The sequence below is a fragment of the Chaetodon trifascialis genome, chromosome 14 (genome assembly GCF_039877785.1).
Source record: "Chaetodon trifascialis isolate fChaTrf1 chromosome 14, fChaTrf1.hap1, whole genome shotgun sequence".
Classification (NCBI taxonomy): Eukaryota; Metazoa; Chordata; class Actinopteri; order Chaetodontiformes; family Chaetodontidae; genus Chaetodon; species Chaetodon trifascialis.
The window spans coordinates 7,246,718-7,267,047 of NC_092069.1; the positions used below are offsets into that span (position 1 = coordinate 7,246,718).

Below are 20,330 nucleotides of genomic sequence, written 5' to 3' on the forward strand. Positions count from 1 at the left end.
GAAGATATCACTTTTTACTCTTTATGCATTTTACTCTTAACATTTAAACACAGAGGGTGCAACAAAACACGAGAGACTGAGCATGAGAAAATATTTATACCAGAGAGAAGAGTGCAGCACATCTCCTTGTTGCATTAGGGGAGTCATTTTATAACGAGGAACCAGGAGCAATTGTCCACCACCTTGGAATAGCTCTACTGATGATGTGTGGAGGATGTGTGTGTCGGGGTCAAGCAAGAGCACAGGATGTAATTTTCTTTTCATCTCGGTATTTCATCACCTGGCAGCTTTCGTTCCCATGATGGGAACTTATCAACACAATCTTTGCAGCTTCCTGCAAAACTGTCAGAATTCAAACAACAACATTGCTTCCAAATATGCAGCCTTGATGCGAATGAATGGAAGGTATCTCCAACATAATAGGAAAGGGACAACAACGTTCTTTCCTTAAAGAACATAAAATGAAAGGACATTTACTCGGAAAGACTAACCCTTGAAAATTTGAGCTAGAAAAATAGCAAAGAACAACAATATCAGTTCCAATTCTACATATTTGTAACTTACTCACTATTTTAATTTTGAACATCTGTTGGGAAATGCCATTTACATTTATGGTGTCTAAAAACAATGGTTTCAAGCATATTTGCATCTAAAAATCTGAAAGTCAGATGATAGAAATTAGACTTTCAGTTACTGACTAAGAAAAGCAGCACAGTAGGAGTTCAAAGTTCAAATTTAATGCTATATAAATATTCTGGAAAAAACTATTGTTGAGCCTGGTTGTAAAGTATAAGCCTGTGTATTATTTCCCTTCCTTTAAGCTTCACATCAAAGTTTTAAGCAATCATGTTGAGCTTTTGCTTGCCGGCAGTGTTCTGCTGTTATTACATTATTAATTTAGATTGTTTGAAGCAAACAGTTGATTTATTCAATAAAGGAAAAGCAATCTTCAGTGCAGCTTCATTTCAATGCATGATTTCATCAAAAAGGCAAAAACAGAACATACACACAGCCCAGCACTCACAGGTGCTGGACAGAAAATTATTCCACTGTCGGGGTCTTCATCAGCCTGAAACAAGGCACAGACATTATTGTAATCCATTGTAAACACGCTGCATGTGTTAAATGACATCTGGTTTAAAGGAGTTGGTGATACCGTTTACAAGAGACATAATCATGAAGTGATGCACTGTCCGGTTCCAACAGAGTGTGAATTTGCTGGATACTCTAATGTTGGATATAATGCACCAAAGGAACTCAAGAAGTCCGACCTCAACTCCCTGTGACATTTGCAGCAAACCATTTGCCACTACACACACTCTTGTATGCTTTACCCACATGTTCGGTATTTCAAATGCGGATTTTGTCAGTGTGCTTAAAGGTTTGTACCTCAATTACCACTGCCCAGTGGCCTTTTAGATCACAATTATTGCTTCTCCCTGTGTAATTAGGTGACCCTTGTATTCACCTTTCCTCTGTAATAGTGACAGTGATTTAACTGGTTGTTGTTAAAGGGCACTGCGGTCTGTCTCTTCATGGATTTGTTCTGCTTGAAGAGCTCTGCTGCTGTAAGCTTTTGCTTACCACAGTTGGTAATTTGCAAATACAAGTGACAAAACAGAAGCAAAATGAGTTTTGAAATGTTTGAAGAACAGGCTAGCATTTACTGCAACATGAGCACATCTTCTCCAAGGAATAAGAAAATGAGAAAAAATATCAAGGTTCATATACTGTAGGTCTTTATGTGGCTGTGGCTTCTCTTGTTTGCAAAGGCATCACTTCCCCAATACTTTGGTGGCGTAAGTGTTGAGCATTGTAAGCTCCAACACATCCTGATTCCATTTTTTAGAACCTGCCTCTCGTTAGCACATTAGCAAATAAGTGCAAGCCAAGTAAGGCCTGAATGCATTTTCCAGTGTCACACATGAAGATCAGCTCACCTACAACAGAGTGTGTCTCAGCGTGTGAAAACTGCTATATAATGTCTTAAAATAAAAGTGCTGAATTTGGCTCAACACTGAATTTTTAACAGAAAGCCTTCAGTACAAACTGAAGTTCAAAAAGTGGAGTAGAATGTAAAAGATGAGCATCTCATAAGGCAGGGTCTAATGAAAGATGAATGATGAAGGTTTGAGCTTGATTCACACAAGGGATGAAAAGTCAGGATACCTCAGCCTCTGCCACCTCAAATATCACTGAAGCCCACTCGGTACTAGTTAAACAGCTAATTAGTTCATTTATTAATAAAGGACGCAATTAATGTTAATAAAGCTGATCATAGGAGAAACAAACATATGAATGTGTTCATTGTTTTTTATTAAACAATTTGTAAAAATGACAAGTGTTGGATGAGTTCAATAAATTGTAAACATAAAATTTTGTCTTAATATGTATTTCACTTTGAGATACATGTAAAGCACAAACAAATTCTATATATGTGTTCAAGTATGCGTGCAAAGATGCACACGCACAATGAATAATAAGGGACGTTTTCCCACAATTTATTAGAAACATTGTGGAGGTGTGTTACAGTGGCCACGTAGATAGAATTAGCTCTTCCTCTCTTCCCAGTGGAATAAACAACATCATGTTAAATCCTTGGTAAAGCCTTCTAATCCATAATCCCACTGGCCCTTCAGTGGCCCCTTTAGTCTCTGTGCAAGGCCTGTCCAACAACACACAGGTCTGGGTGTGATGCAGAGCGTGGTGTAGCTCTGAAGTCTGATTGGCTACCCCATAATTCATCGTCCCTGGTTGGTTCATCATCCAACCTGTAGAAATGAATGGAGAATGCGATCATTAGCAATTAGGGAAGTGGGCCACACAGGTTTGTGTCAGGAATGGTGCAATAAGCTCATACAGTGACTGACGTAAGAGTGCACTCAGTTACCATGGAAGAACTCATAGAAGGCCACATGGGTACAAAATCTGATACTGGCTGCTATACTGATGTTTAGTGGGAATGAAATATGTTTATAAAACAATGTTAAGAGAAGTCAGGCACAGTAAGTTGGTCATAGTCATACTATATTTTATGGGTCCCTTATTTTCCTTTATTTTCCAATTTCTGATTTTTTTCCTCATACTTTTCCTGGAAAAGAATTTACTGTTTCCTGAAAAGGGTGGGTGTAATTTATATAGGGAATGGTAAAGTGGTACAATTGGTAGCTAACTGCTCATGGAGGTTTTTAACAAACAGCCTAATATACAAATATGCAGTTTGACAAGCCTAAAAAGTTTCTAGTGGTTTAAAATTATAGACAAACACATTTAAACAATTGTGAAGCGTAAACTTACAAATGAGTATATACTTGGTACCCAGTGGATCTATGAATTTACTGAGTGACTACTTACCAACTAAACTCCTTCAGTTTGCTTACGTATAAATAAAACCAAATGACATTGCCCATTGTGGGAATTTTCCTAACAATTAACTTTTACATACAGGCATACCATCAAAAAATGTATATACAATTTGACTAAATTTTACTAATTTATTTTTACTAAACATAAATGAAAAATTATTTAGGCTTTGTAACATAGAAATAGGGTAAACCCTCACCCCTGTGAATTTATTGCTGGCTCACTCCCACAAGTCTCAGCCACTGAGATGCCTGGTGATCTTGGAGGCAGACTCAGACTTGGCCTTCGGTCTGAATGGCTACGTCGGATGAAGGGTCGAGGTCCTTGAAAAGATACAGGAAACCTCCCACGACTTCCCCAAGGACGTGAGACAAAAGAGACCCCAGTAGAGGTCCATGCTTGAGGCGGTCGGGGGACTGGACAAGGCTGGGCTTCAAACAGGGATGGAGATGCTGGACAGAAGACTGAACGTGCATTACTGATCATGCGAGCACTAGATGAGTCTTCACTGCTGTTCTCCCTTGACCATCTTTGTACTTTTGGTGAAGCTGGTGGAGACGGTGCTTTGAAAAGGTAGGGGGAGGATGAATTTGAATTTAAGATGTTCTCCTTTACAACAGGTGGACTGGGAAGCCTCCTCTGAACTGCTGGCGGTGTGGGGAGTTTCCTGTTAACAGGGGGGCTAGCTGAAGAGGTTGGAGTAGGTTGCCTTTTGAAGTTGTGGGGACTGGGAAGTCCTCGATGTAGACTGCTTGGTGTAGAAGGTGTGGATGGTAACATTCGTACCCTAGACATTGGTGGGGTGGCAGGTGTTTGGTTACTGACTACTGACGAAGGAGGCACTGTAGACACTGTAGTGTTGGGTCCAGGCACTGAAAGGTTACCACCACATTGCTTGTCTGCTGATTGTTCTTGAATAGCAGATGGATTTGTTGCTGCATAACTTGTTGATGATCTCTCTGAGTCTGAAGAGTGTCTTAGATGTATGATCTTCCTGGCTTGCTGGTACAAGGAATCCTTTTCCTCTTTTGGCTCTACCTCAATTTGAACATCTTGTGAGCTGACCTTTGATAGAGCAGATGTGTCTTTTTGATCTGCTCTACCAATGGAAATAACCTTTGAAGCTTGTGGCAGGCCTCCTTTACTTGGCAGCACTGTCACTGACTGAACTGAGGCCCTCAGTCGTTGTGATACTGCAGCCCTTTTTAATACAGGTGATTTTCTGACTTTTGCAGCCCCTTCGTCTACTATGCCAGTTGAAAGACTCTGGGCACTTTCAAAGGAATTGTCCATTAATACTTCAAGTGGAGGTGGAGGAAGACTTTCAAGGTCAAAATAATCTGTTTTCTCTGATGTGGAGGATTCAGGTTTACAACTGGTTATCCCAGTGCTAAGCACAGCTTCTACATTTCCTAAACCAGGTAACACAGGAACACCACACTTGCGTACACCTTTGAGAGGCCCCAGAACTTCAGGACCGTCTAGTTCCTCAATTCCTTGACTGAAGGTATCAATCAGTTTTCTGACCGAGTTGCGACCTCTGTAATGGCCCGAACATGGTCGTGGTGATAAAGGAGGACTAGGGGGTGGGTTGAATTTTATTTGACCATTGGATATTTTCTTGTCCTCTGAATTATCTTCTTCAGTATTATTGGTTGACTCCTGTTTTTTATTATTGCTCCTTGTAAGGACTGCTTTGTCTTTAAATGATTGGGGCTTGCTGTTCTTCTCTAGTGAAGGATGTTTGCGATTTATTGCTGGAGATTGTGCTGGTGAGGTTCCTTGATTTTGTTTAGATGAAGCAGTCCTCATGTCTCCACCTGCTTTGCTTTTACTCATCCTCTGCGATCTCTGGTTTATATCCTTCTGACTTCTGTCTAGTTCAAGCTGAATATTTTCACCATTGCTCCGGAGGGATTCTGCTGACTGGGAACGTCGCTCCCTGGCCACTGGGGTCCTTTTTACCACTGCCTTCCGAAGAGGTGCTGTTGTCTGGGACCTCCTTGGAGATTGTTCCTCACTGTCTGTCCACTGGCGTCTACTGGTTTTGGGGCTGCCATTTATCTTTGTTTTGGCACTAGAGTTCTGTGATGGGACAAACTGTATCCTACCACTTATAGCATTTTTCATTTTGACAGTCATTTCTACATTTTGAGGATTCTCTATGCGCTTTGAGGGTAGGCGGCATGGGTATTGTTCACAGTCTACAGATGAAGAATTTGACTGCTTTATAAACCCTACTTGCACAACTCCCATGCCTCTATCTATCTCCTCATCATCATTGTTGTCTTCTTCCCCATCATCTAAGGAGACTGAGCCTAGCAATGAGTCTCTTTGGTCATTAGCCATTATGGTACATGTCGAACCTAAGGAGTTGAGTGAGGTGAGAGAAACACTTGGACTTATTTTACTTGCAAGCTTTTGCCTTGACAGTTTGTGTCGAATGTTCATAGAGGTGCATCCCATAGGACTGACAGGAGTAGTTCTATTTGTTCCAGTGGACTCACAACTCTCTCGTCTATGACGTCTTTCAGATCCAGCAAGGGATTCACTCTCAGCCCCAATACCACTGTCCTCACTAAACAGAGCAGAATCCTCTGGACCAGGCTTACGCAGAGAGGCCATTTCAATGCGAGATAAGAGTTGCATTAGTCGAGTCTCTACTGCACGTTTGACTTTTAGTTTTTCCTCTAAAAGTTCAGACACAGAGGCAAAGTACTCTGCTGCCTCCTCCAAAGCAGAGTCCCCAATTCCACCAACAGTCTGGCTCACATTTCTCATTCTCTGTGTGGTGTACTGAAGCAGCTGCTGCAACAAATCTGGTGGGGGCTCAATATTAGCAGAGCCAGACTTCAGAGGTGGAGAAGATGAGAGGTTTTTCATTTGACTCGGCCAAGCAAGATGTTCTCCATTTTCTTTTAAAACTTTTTCTCCCTCATCTGCCATCTCTTCCAGTCCCTGAATTATTTCCTCATAGCGTAGAGCCATAAAAGCAACCATAGGCTGCACAGAAACCTGCGTTTGGGTTGCTTGTTCCAAAAGTCCAAGCAGGACATCATATTTGTTTATGCTAGGATTCAAAAAGGCATAAGCAGCTTGGTGAGCTTTTACCAATGGTTCTGGGAAGTCCACTTTCTGTTCTGTAGGTGGTTTGTCTTTGTCCTTCTCTTTCTTTCTTGGCACCTTAATACCTCTGGTATTTTTCTTTGGTTTTCTGCCTGGCTTTTTTTCTGTCACATCCTGCTTGTCAACATTTTTCTCTTTTCTCTGTGAAACAGCGTTGTTGCCAATTCCGTGACCTCCCAACTTATCCATGTTTACAGATTCAGGGGCTAGCTCAGTCACAGATGCCTTTTTTTGTAGTGTCATGTGAGCATCTTTCTGAAATACCTGGGTTTGTCCTCCTGTCTTTCTCTCCTTTGAATCCCCATCTGCTGATCCAGTTGAATTGCAGTTATTTCCATTTTCAAAGTAGGAATCTCTGGAAATTTCTTGAGGTGCATTGGGCAGCATTCTCCCCTTCCTCATGGGACCCAGAGTCCCAAAATTGTTGCCTTTGGATGGTGAGCAGCCCATTTTCCGATGTTTTCAAATACAAGCTGCTCTTCTTGGAGACACCAAAACAGCAGTGCAGAGAATTATGTAGAATTGTCCAGGTCCTTAGCCACCTGCAGTATCTGTCATTTTCAGATGGCTGAGGTTGTTGAGTCTGATAAAATCCCTCTCCACATGGATGCTACCAAGACAAAATATTAATAAATCCATTCTTCAACTCGTTCCCACCTGTCATAGACAGGCAAAATATATCCACAGATTGATGGTCATGTTTATAAAAAAATCTTTGTAACATGCTCTGAAACACATCCTTCTGTACCTTACAAAGGACAAGCAGCTGAGAGGATTAGTGAGGCTTTCAGTGAACTCCTCAGCGTGCACATATGTCACGTTAAAGGATATAAAACTCACCTACTCGTAAATCCATAAGCTCATTTGGTAATGCGGGCAGGCCTCAGGTATCTTTTTATAGCCTGCAAAACAGTATCTCCCTATTCGGCCCTAGGGCCATTTCAGTTGAAATAAAGGGGGGAAAAAAATTATGACTCACAGAAAAAAAGTTGTTGTTTTTCTTTCAATTTCATCATGTTTTCATTTGTATTAATAATCTAAACAGGTTTAAATATCCTTTGTCATACAATTGTAAGTTATTTTGGTGATTTGCTGATCTTATTTTAACTTCTATATGTAGCATCTGTTCACTGGAACAGTGAGGCAAGTTTTAAAATAACTTTAACTACCTCTGCCTTTCTTTAGATGCTGAAACAAACAAAAAAGGATTTAATAATCTTTCCTCTGAAGAATATCTTTTCAATTCTGTCAAGAATATAACATAATGGAATGTAAAGTACTGAACACAAAGAAGGTATCAAAACAGATAATTATATTTAGGATAGGCTGAGCTCAATAGTGTAGGCTCACATTCTTATTATTGTGTGATGAGAAGACAGCTTTTGACAAAGACAGAATTTTTCATTTCTGCTTGTAAGTTGCAACAGTTTTAGAATATTACATTCATAATTCGGTTACTTATTTGGTTTCTCTATATCTGGTTATATATCTGTCCTATCATACATTTTGTATGAATTTGTACTGACAGAATCTGTTTAGTATGACAGAGACTTAGCAGGCCAATTACAATGTGCTCTTGACTTCTGGCCTCACACCTGGAGTGGAAACACAACATGACAAGTCCAAGTCCAAACAAGTCCAAAAAGAACTTTTAACCCTATCCATGATCCATGCCTGACATAAGTAATCTGCCTCAGCATGTTGTTGTACTACACTCATTTATACCGCTGATATTGTTTTGCATTTGCATTTTCCCTTGCTTTGTTAAATTCTTATTTAAATAAAAAAAGTTCCTTTGTCTATTTTTGTTCATTTTATCTCTGCCTTTGTAAGCTCTGGGAAGTCATCATTTAATGCATTATTTTATTTTTATTTTTTATTTTTTGCAATAATAATGAAAAGAATTAACTGGTTGAAGATATACATAAATGAATGCAATCAGGCGTTATGTACAACCACTGGTTTGTTTATTTATCTATTTTGAATCACATAACAATGTATTTAGTCAAACATAAGATTTGTGGGATTGAAAGGATTGTTTGCTGTTCTGTATGTTGAATTTTTTTTATATTTCAATTTTACATGCAGTCTGGAGGGGGAAGGGGTGGGGCACTGGTGAAATCGTCAAAACAGCAAGAGCATCGCGATTGGTCCGCATGTCCCCGCGTGCAGGTATGCTGCTGAGCGATTGGCAGGAATGCTGAGGCGCGTTCCCAAACTACCTTCGTCTCTGGTCGGTTTCTTGTAACGACGGATGGGCAGTTTAGGTTAAGTTTTAGCCTTTTTAAAAACTTGATATTTGTTCGCCTTCTCTCTCGTTCGTCGGGACATTATACACCTGAGCTTGTAGTGGCATTAAGCTGTGTCCGCTCGTGTCTCTGATACAGGTGTTGGCTGTCAACTTCTGATCGGTTCAGGTAAGGCTGGCTGCTCCTGCGTGCTGCCTTCATTGGCGTCAACGGGAGATCTCCGGAGGTAAGGACGAGGTCGAAGACGTGAGCTTAGGTGAACTCTAAGTTAAGTTATATTATCCTCCCTAACTTTAAGACCAGTTTGCCATGTTAAGTTAGTGTGTTAGTTAGCCAGAGCTGGTTCGGAAGTGCACGCAATGAAATAAAGTTAGCATAGCTTACTAGCCGGAAGCTGTCAGCTGTTTTGCTACTGTAGGTGGCTGACCGCCAACTTAGCCCAGTAGTTCATATTGTTTTTAAATTTGTAAAGTATTTGTAATTTTTTCAGTCTCATCCCCCTCCTCCATTCCCTCCCAGAACGCACCAGCACCTTTGATCCACAGATGATCCAACCTAAAGCACGATGAAGCATACACACAGGTGGTGCCAGACTCCCCCCTCAGTAACTGTCCGGGTCAAACCCAACAGTTCACACTCCCTCCACATCAGAAGAGATCTCCGGCCCAAAAGAGCCAGTGGCCAGGATGCCCAGGGCCCCACAGGGAAGAGCCAGCCCCGCCAGCGGCGGGATGACACGTATTATGACAAAATGACAGTGCCCCCAACTATTGTCATCCAGCGGCAGGAGATGGCATCTTTCTTTAGACTGTTTGGTAAATGCATGTTTTAATTCAGTCGCATCAAAGTGCTGAATCTTACTCGTAAACCCTGAAAATGTTTGATTTTAAATTGTGTCTGCGCACAGATGATGACCTGATCCAGGACTTTTTGTGGATGGACTGTTGCTGTAAAATGACCGACAAGGTAAATAATTAAGTAAATGTTTAGGTTATTCTTGCTACTTTAAAAAAACAACAACAACAACAACAACAAAAATCCTTGCATGTTTTGTAAAGCTAACCACTTTAATTTTCACCTGCTTTCTTTTGACTTTGTGCTTCCTGTTTTTCTTTCTTGTTAAATAGAAATCACTTTGATCAGCATGTTTTGTATGAAAGTTGCTGTCTAAAGTTTATTATTATTATTATTATTATTATTATTATTATTAGGCAGTTAAGTGACTCCAGCTTTTCTCTCCATGTCATCAGTACCTTCTAGCCATGACCTTTGTGTACTTCAAAAGGGCGCGCTTCACTATCGCTGAGTACACCAGGAAGAATTTATTCATTGCTCTGTAAGTTTCAAAGAAAAACAAATCTGCTTTTGTATCTTGGTTTTCTCATCTTTTCTTGTTTTCTCAACTCTTTTTTTTTTTTTTTTTTACAAGAATCCACAGGGCCCCCTTAAGACAATGGGCCAACAACACCAGAACTGAAATGAAACACTTGTGTAGAAAATCTGATAGCAAATTCATACGAAAGTTACAAAATCATCTGTGTAAGAAAGCGGGAAGTGGTGGATGAAAGGTCCAAGCTTTGTTCTGTCCTGTCCACAGATGGCAGCACTGTGATGGTCCTGTGGCCTGCTTTGTTGATTTAGTTGACATATGGCACTGGGAGGTCATGTATGAAACCAAATTTAGCTCCAAGTGATAAACTTTGCACTCAGATTCTGCTTTCGTATCTTGTTTGTCTCATAAAATGTGACCCTTGTGTGCCACTTCCTTTTCTGCTGCTGCTGGCAAAGCTAACCCTAAATTTGGCTCATGTGCTCCATCACTAGCTATCTTGCCAACACCATGGAGGAGGATGAGGAGGAGAGTAAGTATGAGATTTTTCCGTGGGCACTGGGAAAGAACTGGAGGAAGCAGTTTCCCCACTTCCTCAAGCAGCGAGACAAGCTGTGGGCTCGCATTGAGTACAGAGCTGCCGTCAGCAGGCGCTGCTGTGAAGAGGTACACACGAGTGTGACTGCCTGAGGAGACTGATAAATGGTGTTTCTCATGTTTATGCTGCACAGTGCAGTTTTTATTGCTTTGCTTTGATACCAGAAGTTCCATCTCTGCTGTTTTTTTCCGTTGGAGCTGTCTTTATGTATTTCTTGGTCTGTCTCACTATCTCTGTCCACCAGGTGATGGCCATTGTGCCCTCTCACTTCGTGTGGCAGCGAGCACGGTCGGAGCACCACAGCGGCGCCCAGCGGCAGTATGGTGACCAAGACCAGGCTCATATTCCCCGCGGGCCCTCCGCCTCCCCGGTCTCCTGTGCCCTGTGTAACCGTGGCAGCGGTTTAGATACCTCCAGGGGCTCTTCTGCACAGACCCCAAACCCCGCCTTTCCACACCCACACACATCCACGCTGAGTTTGGAGACCACCCCACCCAGAGCTGCAGCTTCTCACAGGAAGGCGGTGGAGACGAAAATCCAGGCACAGCACTCCTCTTGCCGCTGTGCTGAGGAAGTACCCAGTAGGTATCACCAAAGCAGGTGTACTTCCCTTCTAACTTCAGTACACAGTATACCTGTACCTATACAGAAGGTCTGATCACCAACTGAGGTACGACAGGATGTCATTCATAGTTGATGCATTGTGCATATTCAGGAACTCATCACTGATGGATTTTAGGATTAATATCGTAACATCAGCTTCAAGCAGCAGCAGCTACATTAGTCACTACTCACTCTCTTAAGCTGACTGTCTGGATTGTGTATCGATGTGATTTAGCAGGATTACACCTGGGAGGTATTTCACAAAGCAGAATTAGAAAGTGAAACTGGAGAAGAAGAGCATGCCATTTCCCTGTGATACTGATGTCAGTTTGAAGTTTTAGCACACTGATGACTCCTTATCACTCCATTTTTCCATCTTCCCTCTTTTTTTTTTAGGAGACAAGTCTCGCTGTGGGTCCACGTATGACACCTCCATGGACTGGATCAACGAGGAGTAAAGCGTCACACGACCTCAGCTGCCCTCTTTGGACTGACCGAGCCGTTCTGTGTATCACTGTCTCTCCTCTTTAACCCCACTTTCACTCTGAGGGAAAGGTCTGAAGCACAAGAATAAGTCATTCGTTTGTGTTTACCTCTTCTGATTCAGCATAACCGGTCAGGACATAGTTAAGCGTTCACGTAGAAGTAGCTGTGAGAATGAGTGAATGTCACTGCTTTGTCACACTGATGGAAACATGCAGTAAGATTGATGTGGCACACCAAATAGTCTTGTAAAGGTTTAGACTGAGTTCTTGATATTTATTTATTTATTAATGTATGTATGTTCTGAGGCACATATGGGATTGTTTGATGACCACAGATGGTGAAAGAAATTGTCAGAAAATGAAATTGTCAAAAATTTGGCTGACCAAAGTTTAGCTGTTGATGTTTCTGGGTCTTTAACATGCTGCCATCCGCCTGGGTGTGTTTTTAGTATTGTTGCCAGTGTGCCTGTGTCATAAGCCAACACTGCCTCTTGAGTTTTGAATAAAGACTTGAACTTGGTCTCATTCAGATTCTTTGGGAGTGGAAAAGATGCATCTTCATGTTTCAGTCCGAGCAGTCCGCCTTTGTTTATGCTGCTCTTTACATGCAGGCAGTTATTGTATGCATTCACAGACGGGTTCAGTGTATCATACCGATTCCTATTTGCAGAACCAATTTCACTAAATTTACTAATAATTACTTTGTGTTTTTGGCTTGACAGGTTGATTTGTTCATTGAAATACATACAGTATCAAAATAGACCAAAGTGAACATGTTGAGATCATTTATTCTTCAAATGATGGAGATAATTTAGTTGAGATGGAACAATCATTTGTCCTTCAGATAGATCTGCTACTGCGCCCACTTCCTCAGTTTCATCAGGAATGCTGAAAATGGAAAGCAGACAATTATTTAGGAAGCGTCTTCAACTGTTAAACACTGTGACCAGAACTGTGGTAACGTCTGACCTGTGTGGCTCATTTGTACAGCATGAGGTCTGGCAATGTAGGGAATGCTCCCGAAGGCTGGGTGTGTCCCTGTGGTCAGCTCCTCTGAAAGGCAACAGTACAACTTCACCCAAAGGAAATTCTCAAACACATGAACATTTATGACAAATAAACAGCACGACGGTCCGTCACATGACCTTAAATCACCTTTGTCAGTCCAATGCGAGGCGTCATCGTCCTCACTGTGGTCATCATCTGGTCTCGGAGCTCTCCTGGCACAGTACCTGCCGTCTTTCTGGAGGGCCGGAGTCACCAACCAATGTCGGACTGGAACCTCGATGATGCGTTCACACAACAAAGGGAGCTTCGAGCATCGGAGCCCTTCCAGCGTGTCGATGACCTGTGTTAAACTGTGTGACAGAGGGACAGTCAGTGTCTCTGGTGCAGCATCATTTCAAACAGGTTGACATTAATATTCATGAATGTGAGAAAGGAGAGAACACAACCTGTAAATCTTTTCAAACAGCAAGCTAGTCCTCTATGCTAATCATATCAAGTATTCAGTACATTGGATCCATAGAAAGACAATCAGCTATAGAACGTAGCCAAGCACATTTACTCAAGTGCTGTATGTAAGGACATATCTGAGGTACTTGTACTTTAAAGAAGGAAATATTGTACTTTTGACTGCATCACATTTATCTGACAGCTATAGTTACTTATAAAATAAGAGGCATTGTTTCAAAATGAAACTCCCCAAAGTATAGCCCCTTCTCGTTGACAGTGAATCAGTGGAGATACACACTTGGCGAGGTAGACAGCACATACAGCTCCAGGATGCAGATGTGGAACAACAGCAGGTAAAGCCAGGTGAGGGCTGATGAGGTCAAGAGCAACCTGCAGCAGAGAGAACGCATCCGCTGAATGAGCAGCTGCCACAACATCTAAATCCCAGGGTCTTAATACATGTGATCAGGTGGCTGATCCATGTTACTGTCTCTGTTTACAGATGGCTCTGTGCTGCACCACCTTGAAGCCACACACTGACCGCATGGAATCCCTGACCAGCGAGCAGCGAGGAAGCTGCGCAGAGGTCGGCGTTGTGAAACTGGACGTTGTCGGGCCACTCGTCCCCTCGTCGCAGACTCCACGATGTCCTCCAGCGCTTGTAGTTCAGCACAGCTTGCCTGTGGTGGTCCTGCCTGATCTCCACACTCAGCACGCTGCCCTTACAGCCGACTGGGAAAAACAACAACACGCGGTCAGACACTTCATTATGGCATGTAGGGATATACATTATGACTGCACTCATCTGCAGTATGTTAACCTTTTTGTGACATTTAGTCAGCAGAAAACGGGAAATTGAGAAAATGTGACACCTCTGCTAGTTTTCCCTCTTGCCAAATACAAACGAATACATCCTAAAGGATCCGCTCTTTGGATGCAACGCGACACTTATTTTGATGCTTTGTGGCTAATCATAATTAGAATGTTTAAAAGGCCAAAAGTGACAATATATATCGACTATAATGCTTCCTTTTCAGTCTTAATGGAAGAGCACAAAGCGAGACAATGACAGCATGATTGGGTGCAGACCCGCTCTGGACAGGAACAGAGACATGGCCCCGGACCCCGAGCCTGACTCCAGCACGCGGTCTCCCTCTGTGACATCCATCATCATCAGCATCGTAACCGCATCCTGGGAGAGCAGAGAAAGAAAGAAAACACACAGCATGTGGACGAGGGACAAGTGATCAATCCGGGACTGTGACTCACAGATGAATACTGTACCTTTGGGTAGGCGATGGTTGGCCCCCTCTTCATAAACAGCACATAATCCTCCAGACTGGCTCGGCGTATGAGGATGGGAGACCCCCTGTCTGTCTTCACGAAGCGACCTGGGGGCAGCCCGGCTATGTCGTCGTGCAGGATGATCCCCCACTTGCTCTGCAGACGCGCCCCTGGCTGAAGCTGGAACATCTTCCTGAACTCCATCCGCCTCTCCTTATGATACTCAGCGATGAGCAGCTCCCCCATCGTGAGCAGGCTCTCCCCAGGAAGCGTGGGCCAGCTTTTTTCCTCATGACAGGCTCCGTTCAGCTGAGTTTCTGAAGTGGTTGGCTCCACAGCTGCATCTGGTGTATGGTGGTTCTCTGAATCATCCTTTTTGAGGGCCGGCCCGTGTCCACGGTCCTCTTGTGTGCACTGTGTTGTTGATACCTGGACATTTGTGTCCTCAGCAGGGTCTTGCTGGTTCTGCTCTCTCAGCTGCATCACCTCGGGGCTCAGGGCATCCTGGGGCAGCAGGCCACTGATCCTCTCCAGGGGGGACAGAGGTCGCCTCCTCCTGGACAGCAGTGCTTGCCTAGAGGTCAGTTTGTCTCTCAGGGGTGAGGAGTCTGAGCTGTCTCTCTCATTCTCGTTACATTTCGGAGAGCCAGTTGAAAAAGTTCTGATCTGACCTACAAGTAAGCCCCAGTTACCGAGAGGTCTTTGACTGCATGTGCTAATTCTCAGCAGCCTGTGCATGACCAGGAGTCCAGCAGAAGGCATTTGCACAGTCATAGCTTCAGAGGATGACACGGTAAAATAAAAGTAAAGGCTACGTCCTGAGATCTCATCCAGTGAATTCAAAGAGGATGAAACCTAAGAAAATGACAGTCGTTGTCAAATACAACATGAATGTCTGCGGAATAAACAATTGAACGTGAATATAAACGCAAACCTGGTTGACTTTGCACTTAATCCATTTCACAGTGTAACAGCTAAATACTGGTTGGTCTTCACTTGTCTTCACACGTCCCGAGTCCGGCTGTATTTACAGTCCGAGGCGGTCACCATGCGGGAAGTTCGTGGAAAAGCTTGGTATTTCACCCGAGGGCGGTACCTTACGTCTTGCGTCACACTGAATGTCGTCTGCTTTCATTGGCTCGCGCTGGGTTGTCTCGTCTCTTTTTGGACAAACTAGCTGAACTGTAACGTAAAAAGATGATTATTAATCTAATAATTGCTTTTAGCCCCAGGATAATAATGTATTCATAAAAAATGGTATTAATACTGGTAATAGGTTACTTTGGAAAATATGTACAACTTAAGACTGATAAAATATTGATATAATGACACGTAAATCATTTCCAACAAAAATTGAGGAGGGGTGGCCAAGCCTATTCATGGTCATGAGTGTCACAGACACACAGACTGGAATGTGCAAATTAAAATTGTTAACGATCGTTATTTGTAGAGAGATAACGCACCTGACCTTCCATCGTGCACCTACTTTTAGACAGTCCCACAAAATTACGCCCAATTGGGTGAAATACCAAGCTTATAGGCGTCCTCGAAGACCGCACGTAAATAGCGTCATAACTGTGCGACATAAGATATACCTTTATTAAAGTGGGGAAATTTCAGGTATTACAGCAGCAAAAGTCGATGGCAAACATAGAGGGCATCAGTAAAAAGGACATTAAATATCAAACCAAGCAATATAAACAATATAAACAAACTACGGATTTTGCACATTGATATGAACATTGCACTTTGATATGATTGATGTGATTGCACATTGATATGAATGCACATTGATATGAATATGAACAATCAGTACTGACATTGCACATTGAATGACAGTACTCCTGAGTGGAGTATTGATGGTGAATAGGTTCCTATATTGCACACAGGAATTGATATATTGCACCTTAAGTTAAAATTCACCTGAGCAAATATTTGTATGAAAGTATGAATGAACACAGTTAATGTGTATTATAGTGCAGTCATATTGAAAGTCTTGTGAGTGTGTGGTCTACTGGAAGCACTGCTGGTTGTAAAGTCTGACTGCTGCAGGGAGGAAGGACCTACGATTGCGTTTCTTCACACACTTTAGGTGAAGCAGTCTGTCGCTAAATGAGCTCTCCAGTGCTGTTAAAGTTTCCTGCAGGGGGTGGGAGTCGTTCTCAATGGTGGATTACATATGTAATAATTGCATTTTGTCAGCAGGTGGCGATATCATGACCATACATTTTCTTATGCGCCTCATTCAGGATCAGAATCGGCTTTAATGGCCAAGTATGTGTACACATACAATTAATGTGACTCCGGTTTAACAAGACAAAAGTAAATTAGCCAATGCAGAAAAATGTCCCCTTTGACTGTTAAACTGTTATATTATATATATGTTACATATATTCTAGCATTAGATTTTTAAGATGTCTATCGATCCCACAGTGGGGAAGTCGTTACAGCCAGCAAGTATTACAAAGAGCAAGCACAGTGGCATAAACAGGTCATATATATATATATATATATATATATATATATATATATATATATATATATATATATATATATATATATATATATATATATATATATATATATATATATATATATATATATATATATAAAGGTATACAGAATAGAAAAACAACTATGTATATGTGCATTTACATTTTATTATTTGTTCTTTATTTATTATATTGATTTCTTATTTATTACTCAAGCATTAATGTAAAACAGGATTTTACAGTTGTAGTTAATTGAGATCCAACAAATTTTTCTTACTATTTGCATGGGACTGCAAAATGATTACTTTCATTCTGATTTAGACCTAACCTGCTGATTGTTTCCTCCATTAATTGATTGAATATCTGCTCTGTAAAAAATAAAAAATAAAAAAATACTGAGGAATGCCATCCCACATTTACCCAGTTAAAGTCCAAACCGCAAAATTATTGAAAAATAAATCAAAATAATTCAAATGATTGAAAGGAAAAGCATCAAATCTTAATATTTATTTCAACGTGTTTTACTTTAAATCTATAATACTATTATTATTATTTTTACCTCACTGACATTTTGAATGCACCGTGAATGACACAATTTCTGAATAAATAATCTGAATAATCGACCACCGTTTGTTTTCATGCAAAATAAGTTTCTGCTAAGTAACAAAAAAGATGCCAGTTAGGTAAAAGCATTAGTCCAAATTTCCTTGTGATTGAAGCCATGTGTTTTTACTGCTGATTATAAAGAGACACATTTTTAATAAAATGCGATCAGTCGAAAGCGGAACTAAAAAGTTCGCAATTGCACTGTCGGAACTTAACAGCGTGACATCTCGCGGAAGTCAAGTGCAAGCAGCATTAGCTGCAAGCTCGGTTTGAATGACTTGTAGACTATACTGGTCGTTGTAGCGCAGCTGATAATTGAATCTGTAATTAAACAACAATGTCGTCAGTTGAGTATTTGCGAGAGTTCACTAACGAGCGAAATTCTGCTGCTGCTGGACAATTATTCCCACAACAACCTGTTTGTAAGGAGGAGGAGGAGGAGGAGGAGGAGGAGGAGGATGCCGCTGGCCAGCAGCCCTGGAACCAGGAGAGGAACTCCAGCCTGGACCAAGACGAGCCAGAGCCTCCACAGATTAAAGAGGAAGAGGAGGAACTCTGCACCAGTCAGGAGGGAGAGCAGCTCGAGCTGAAGAGGGAGGCTGATACCTTCATGTTGACTCCTGCCTCTGATCAAAGGGACAACCATCTCCTCTCCAATGACTGTCATGTTGCTGAGAGTCAGGATCAGAAAGGGGGTGAGCATGGAGGATCAACTCGAGATGCAGAGTCAAAACCGAAGGAAAGACATTCGTCAGAGGTTTACAGCGACACTCAGGCAGGTAGGAAGTCTTTCACGTGTGACACGTGTGGAAAGGTTTTCAAGTACAAGTCCCAATTCAGTATACACCTGAGAAGCCACACAGGCGAGAAGCCATATTCTTGTGACACCTGTGGGAAAAGATTCAGCGAGACATCGGTGTTGAACGTCCACATAAGGATCCACACGGGCGAGAAGCCGTTTTCATGCAAAACGTGTGGGGAAGATTTTAGACTCAGCAGCGCCCTGTTGGTCCACATGCGCACGCACACAGGTGAGAAACCGTACCTTTGTGAGACATGTGGGAGAGATTTCAGATGCAGCAGTGCCCTGTCAGACCACACGAGAACCCACACAGGTGAGAAGCCGTACCTTTGCAAGACCTGCGGGAAAAGATTCAGTGATGTGCGGACATTAAAAACACACATGAGAATCCACACGGGTGAGAAGCCCTATCTTTGCAGAACATGTGGAAGAGAGTTCAGATTTAGCAGCGCCCTGTCAGTGCACATGAGAACCCACACAGGTGAGAAGCCATACCTTTGCAAAACATGTGGCAGAAACTTCAGGTGCAGCAGTACCTTGTCAGTCCACATGAGGACTCACACGGGTGAGAAGCCGTACCTTTGCCAGACCTGCGGGAAAGGATTCGGTGACATGACAACGCTGAAAAAACACATGAGAATCCACACAGGCGAGAAGCCGTATCTCTGCAAGAGCTGCGGGAAAAGATTCACTGAAATGTCAAAACTGAAAGTCCACACCAGAACGCACACGGGGGAGAAGCCGTACCTTTGCAAGACCTGCGATGAAGGATTCGTAGAAATATCCAAACTTAAAGTCCACATGAGAACGCACACAGGTGAGAAGCCCTACCCCTGCAACATATGTGGGAAGAGATTCAAACAGACGTCGTACTTGAAAAATCATGCACGGATCCACACGGGTGAGAAGCCTTACACTTGCAAAACGTGTGGGGACGATTTCAGATTTAGCAGCGACTGGAAAATCCACATGAGAACGCACACAGGTGAGAAGCCGTAAGTTTGCAAGAGCTGAGCAAGAGCTCACTTGGCAGTCCACATGAGAAGAGCCCACACTGGTGAGAGGCTGCACCTCTGCAGGAAAAGATGACATGTACGACATGTATGGTGGCATACAGGCAAGTAGCCTTGTATGAGCAAAATGTGTCGGAGATGATTCAGTTCAATTCAACTCTTCCTCCGGTGTTGAACAAACAAAAGGATCACTATCCACCATGGAGATGGAGATCAATCATTTCCCACTGAGAAGAGGTCACAATGTTTTGTTTTGTTTTTACCTCATATTACTTTATTGCTTGTCCTTCTGTTAGCAACAGTTTTTCTATTAAACAGTCAGAATCTCCCAAATCCTTGTAGAACTCCGTTGTGTAGCGTCCACAGCTTATAACTTGCAAATGTTCGCGTCACAGTTTTTGGACCTTCCCTCAGTCATGTGAGTGGACTGTGAACTCTGTGATGTCTTGTTGAAGTTGAAGATGATGTGCTACATAGTGTTGTCAAATAATTTTGTTTACAATGAAAATACAGATTTTTTTAGATGCCTGTTCTACAGACTGATGTTTCCAAATTGATGGATTGGAGGATCACAAGAACTACGAGCAATAAAAACTCAGGTACTTCTAGTAAATACTATGATTAGTGCCTGAAAGACTGTGGATTTCTCTCATGGATTAATACTAACAACAAAGCTCTTTAAATCATTGCATGCAAGAGGAGTTTTAACACTGCAGCTCACCTGCTGCAGGTTAAGTGAAAGTACAATTTGCTACCATTTGGTTGTTTGATCAGTTCAAGTACCTCATGCAGGGGTGGAATCTAACTGCGTAACACACAAAAATCATAATACGTAAAAACTACATGTACTCCAGCACTGTAATTATATGAGTCCATTCCTAAAAATAAAGGCAAAATAAAGAAGAAAATATGGAGAGATGACAA

At 42.1% G+C, this 20,330-nt stretch overlaps 4 protein-coding genes across 4 annotated transcripts; 2 read left to right on the forward strand and 2 right to left on the reverse strand.

Annotated features, from left to right (window-relative positions):
• Positions 1-2,134: 2,134 nt before the first annotated feature.
• Positions 2,135-6,964, reverse strand: pcare1 (photoreceptor cilium actin regulator 1). The gene is made up of 2 exons (XM_070980059.1): positions 3,563-6,964; positions 2,135-2,771 (listed from the first exon to the last, which is right to left on the reverse strand). The coding sequence occupies exons 1-2, from the start codon at positions 6,937-6,939 to the stop codon at positions 2,648-2,650; spliced, it is 3,501 nt and encodes a 1,166-aa protein (XP_070836160.1). The 5' UTR covers positions 6,940-6,964; the 3' UTR covers positions 2,135-2,647.
• A 2,299-nt stretch (positions 6,965-9,263) lies between these two features.
• On the forward strand, positions 9,264-11,787 carry spdya (speedy/RINGO cell cycle regulator family member A). Its single transcript, XM_070979954.1, has 6 exons — positions 9,264-9,553; positions 9,646-9,704; positions 9,989-10,074; positions 10,563-10,734; positions 10,911-11,247; positions 11,666-11,787. The coding sequence occupies exons 1-6, from the start codon at positions 9,304-9,306 to the stop codon at positions 11,725-11,727; spliced, it is 966 nt and encodes a 321-aa protein (XP_070836055.1). The 5' UTR covers positions 9,264-9,303; the 3' UTR covers positions 11,728-11,787.
• A 739-nt stretch (positions 11,788-12,526) lies between these two features.
• trmt61b (tRNA methyltransferase 61B) lies at positions 12,527-15,574 on the reverse strand. Its single transcript, XM_070979952.1, has 8 exons — positions 15,428-15,574; positions 14,494-15,348; positions 14,299-14,401; positions 13,751-13,941; positions 13,508-13,599; positions 12,910-13,112; positions 12,724-12,807; positions 12,527-12,642 (listed from the first exon to the last, which is right to left on the reverse strand). Exons 2-8 carry the CDS (start codon positions 15,265-15,267, stop codon positions 12,608-12,610), a joined length of 1,482 nt encoding a protein of 493 aa, XP_070836053.1. The 5' UTR covers positions 15,268-15,348; positions 15,428-15,574; the 3' UTR covers positions 12,527-12,607.
• A 2,238-nt stretch (positions 15,575-17,812) lies between these two features.
• On the forward strand, positions 17,813-20,280 carry LOC139342711 (zinc finger protein ZFP2-like). Its single transcript, XM_070979953.1, has one exon. The coding sequence runs from the start codon at positions 17,929-17,931 to the stop codon at positions 19,390-19,392; it is 1,464 nt and encodes a 487-aa protein (XP_070836054.1). The 5' UTR covers positions 17,813-17,928; the 3' UTR covers positions 19,393-20,280.
• The last annotated feature ends 50 nt before the right edge of the window (positions 20,281-20,330 follow it).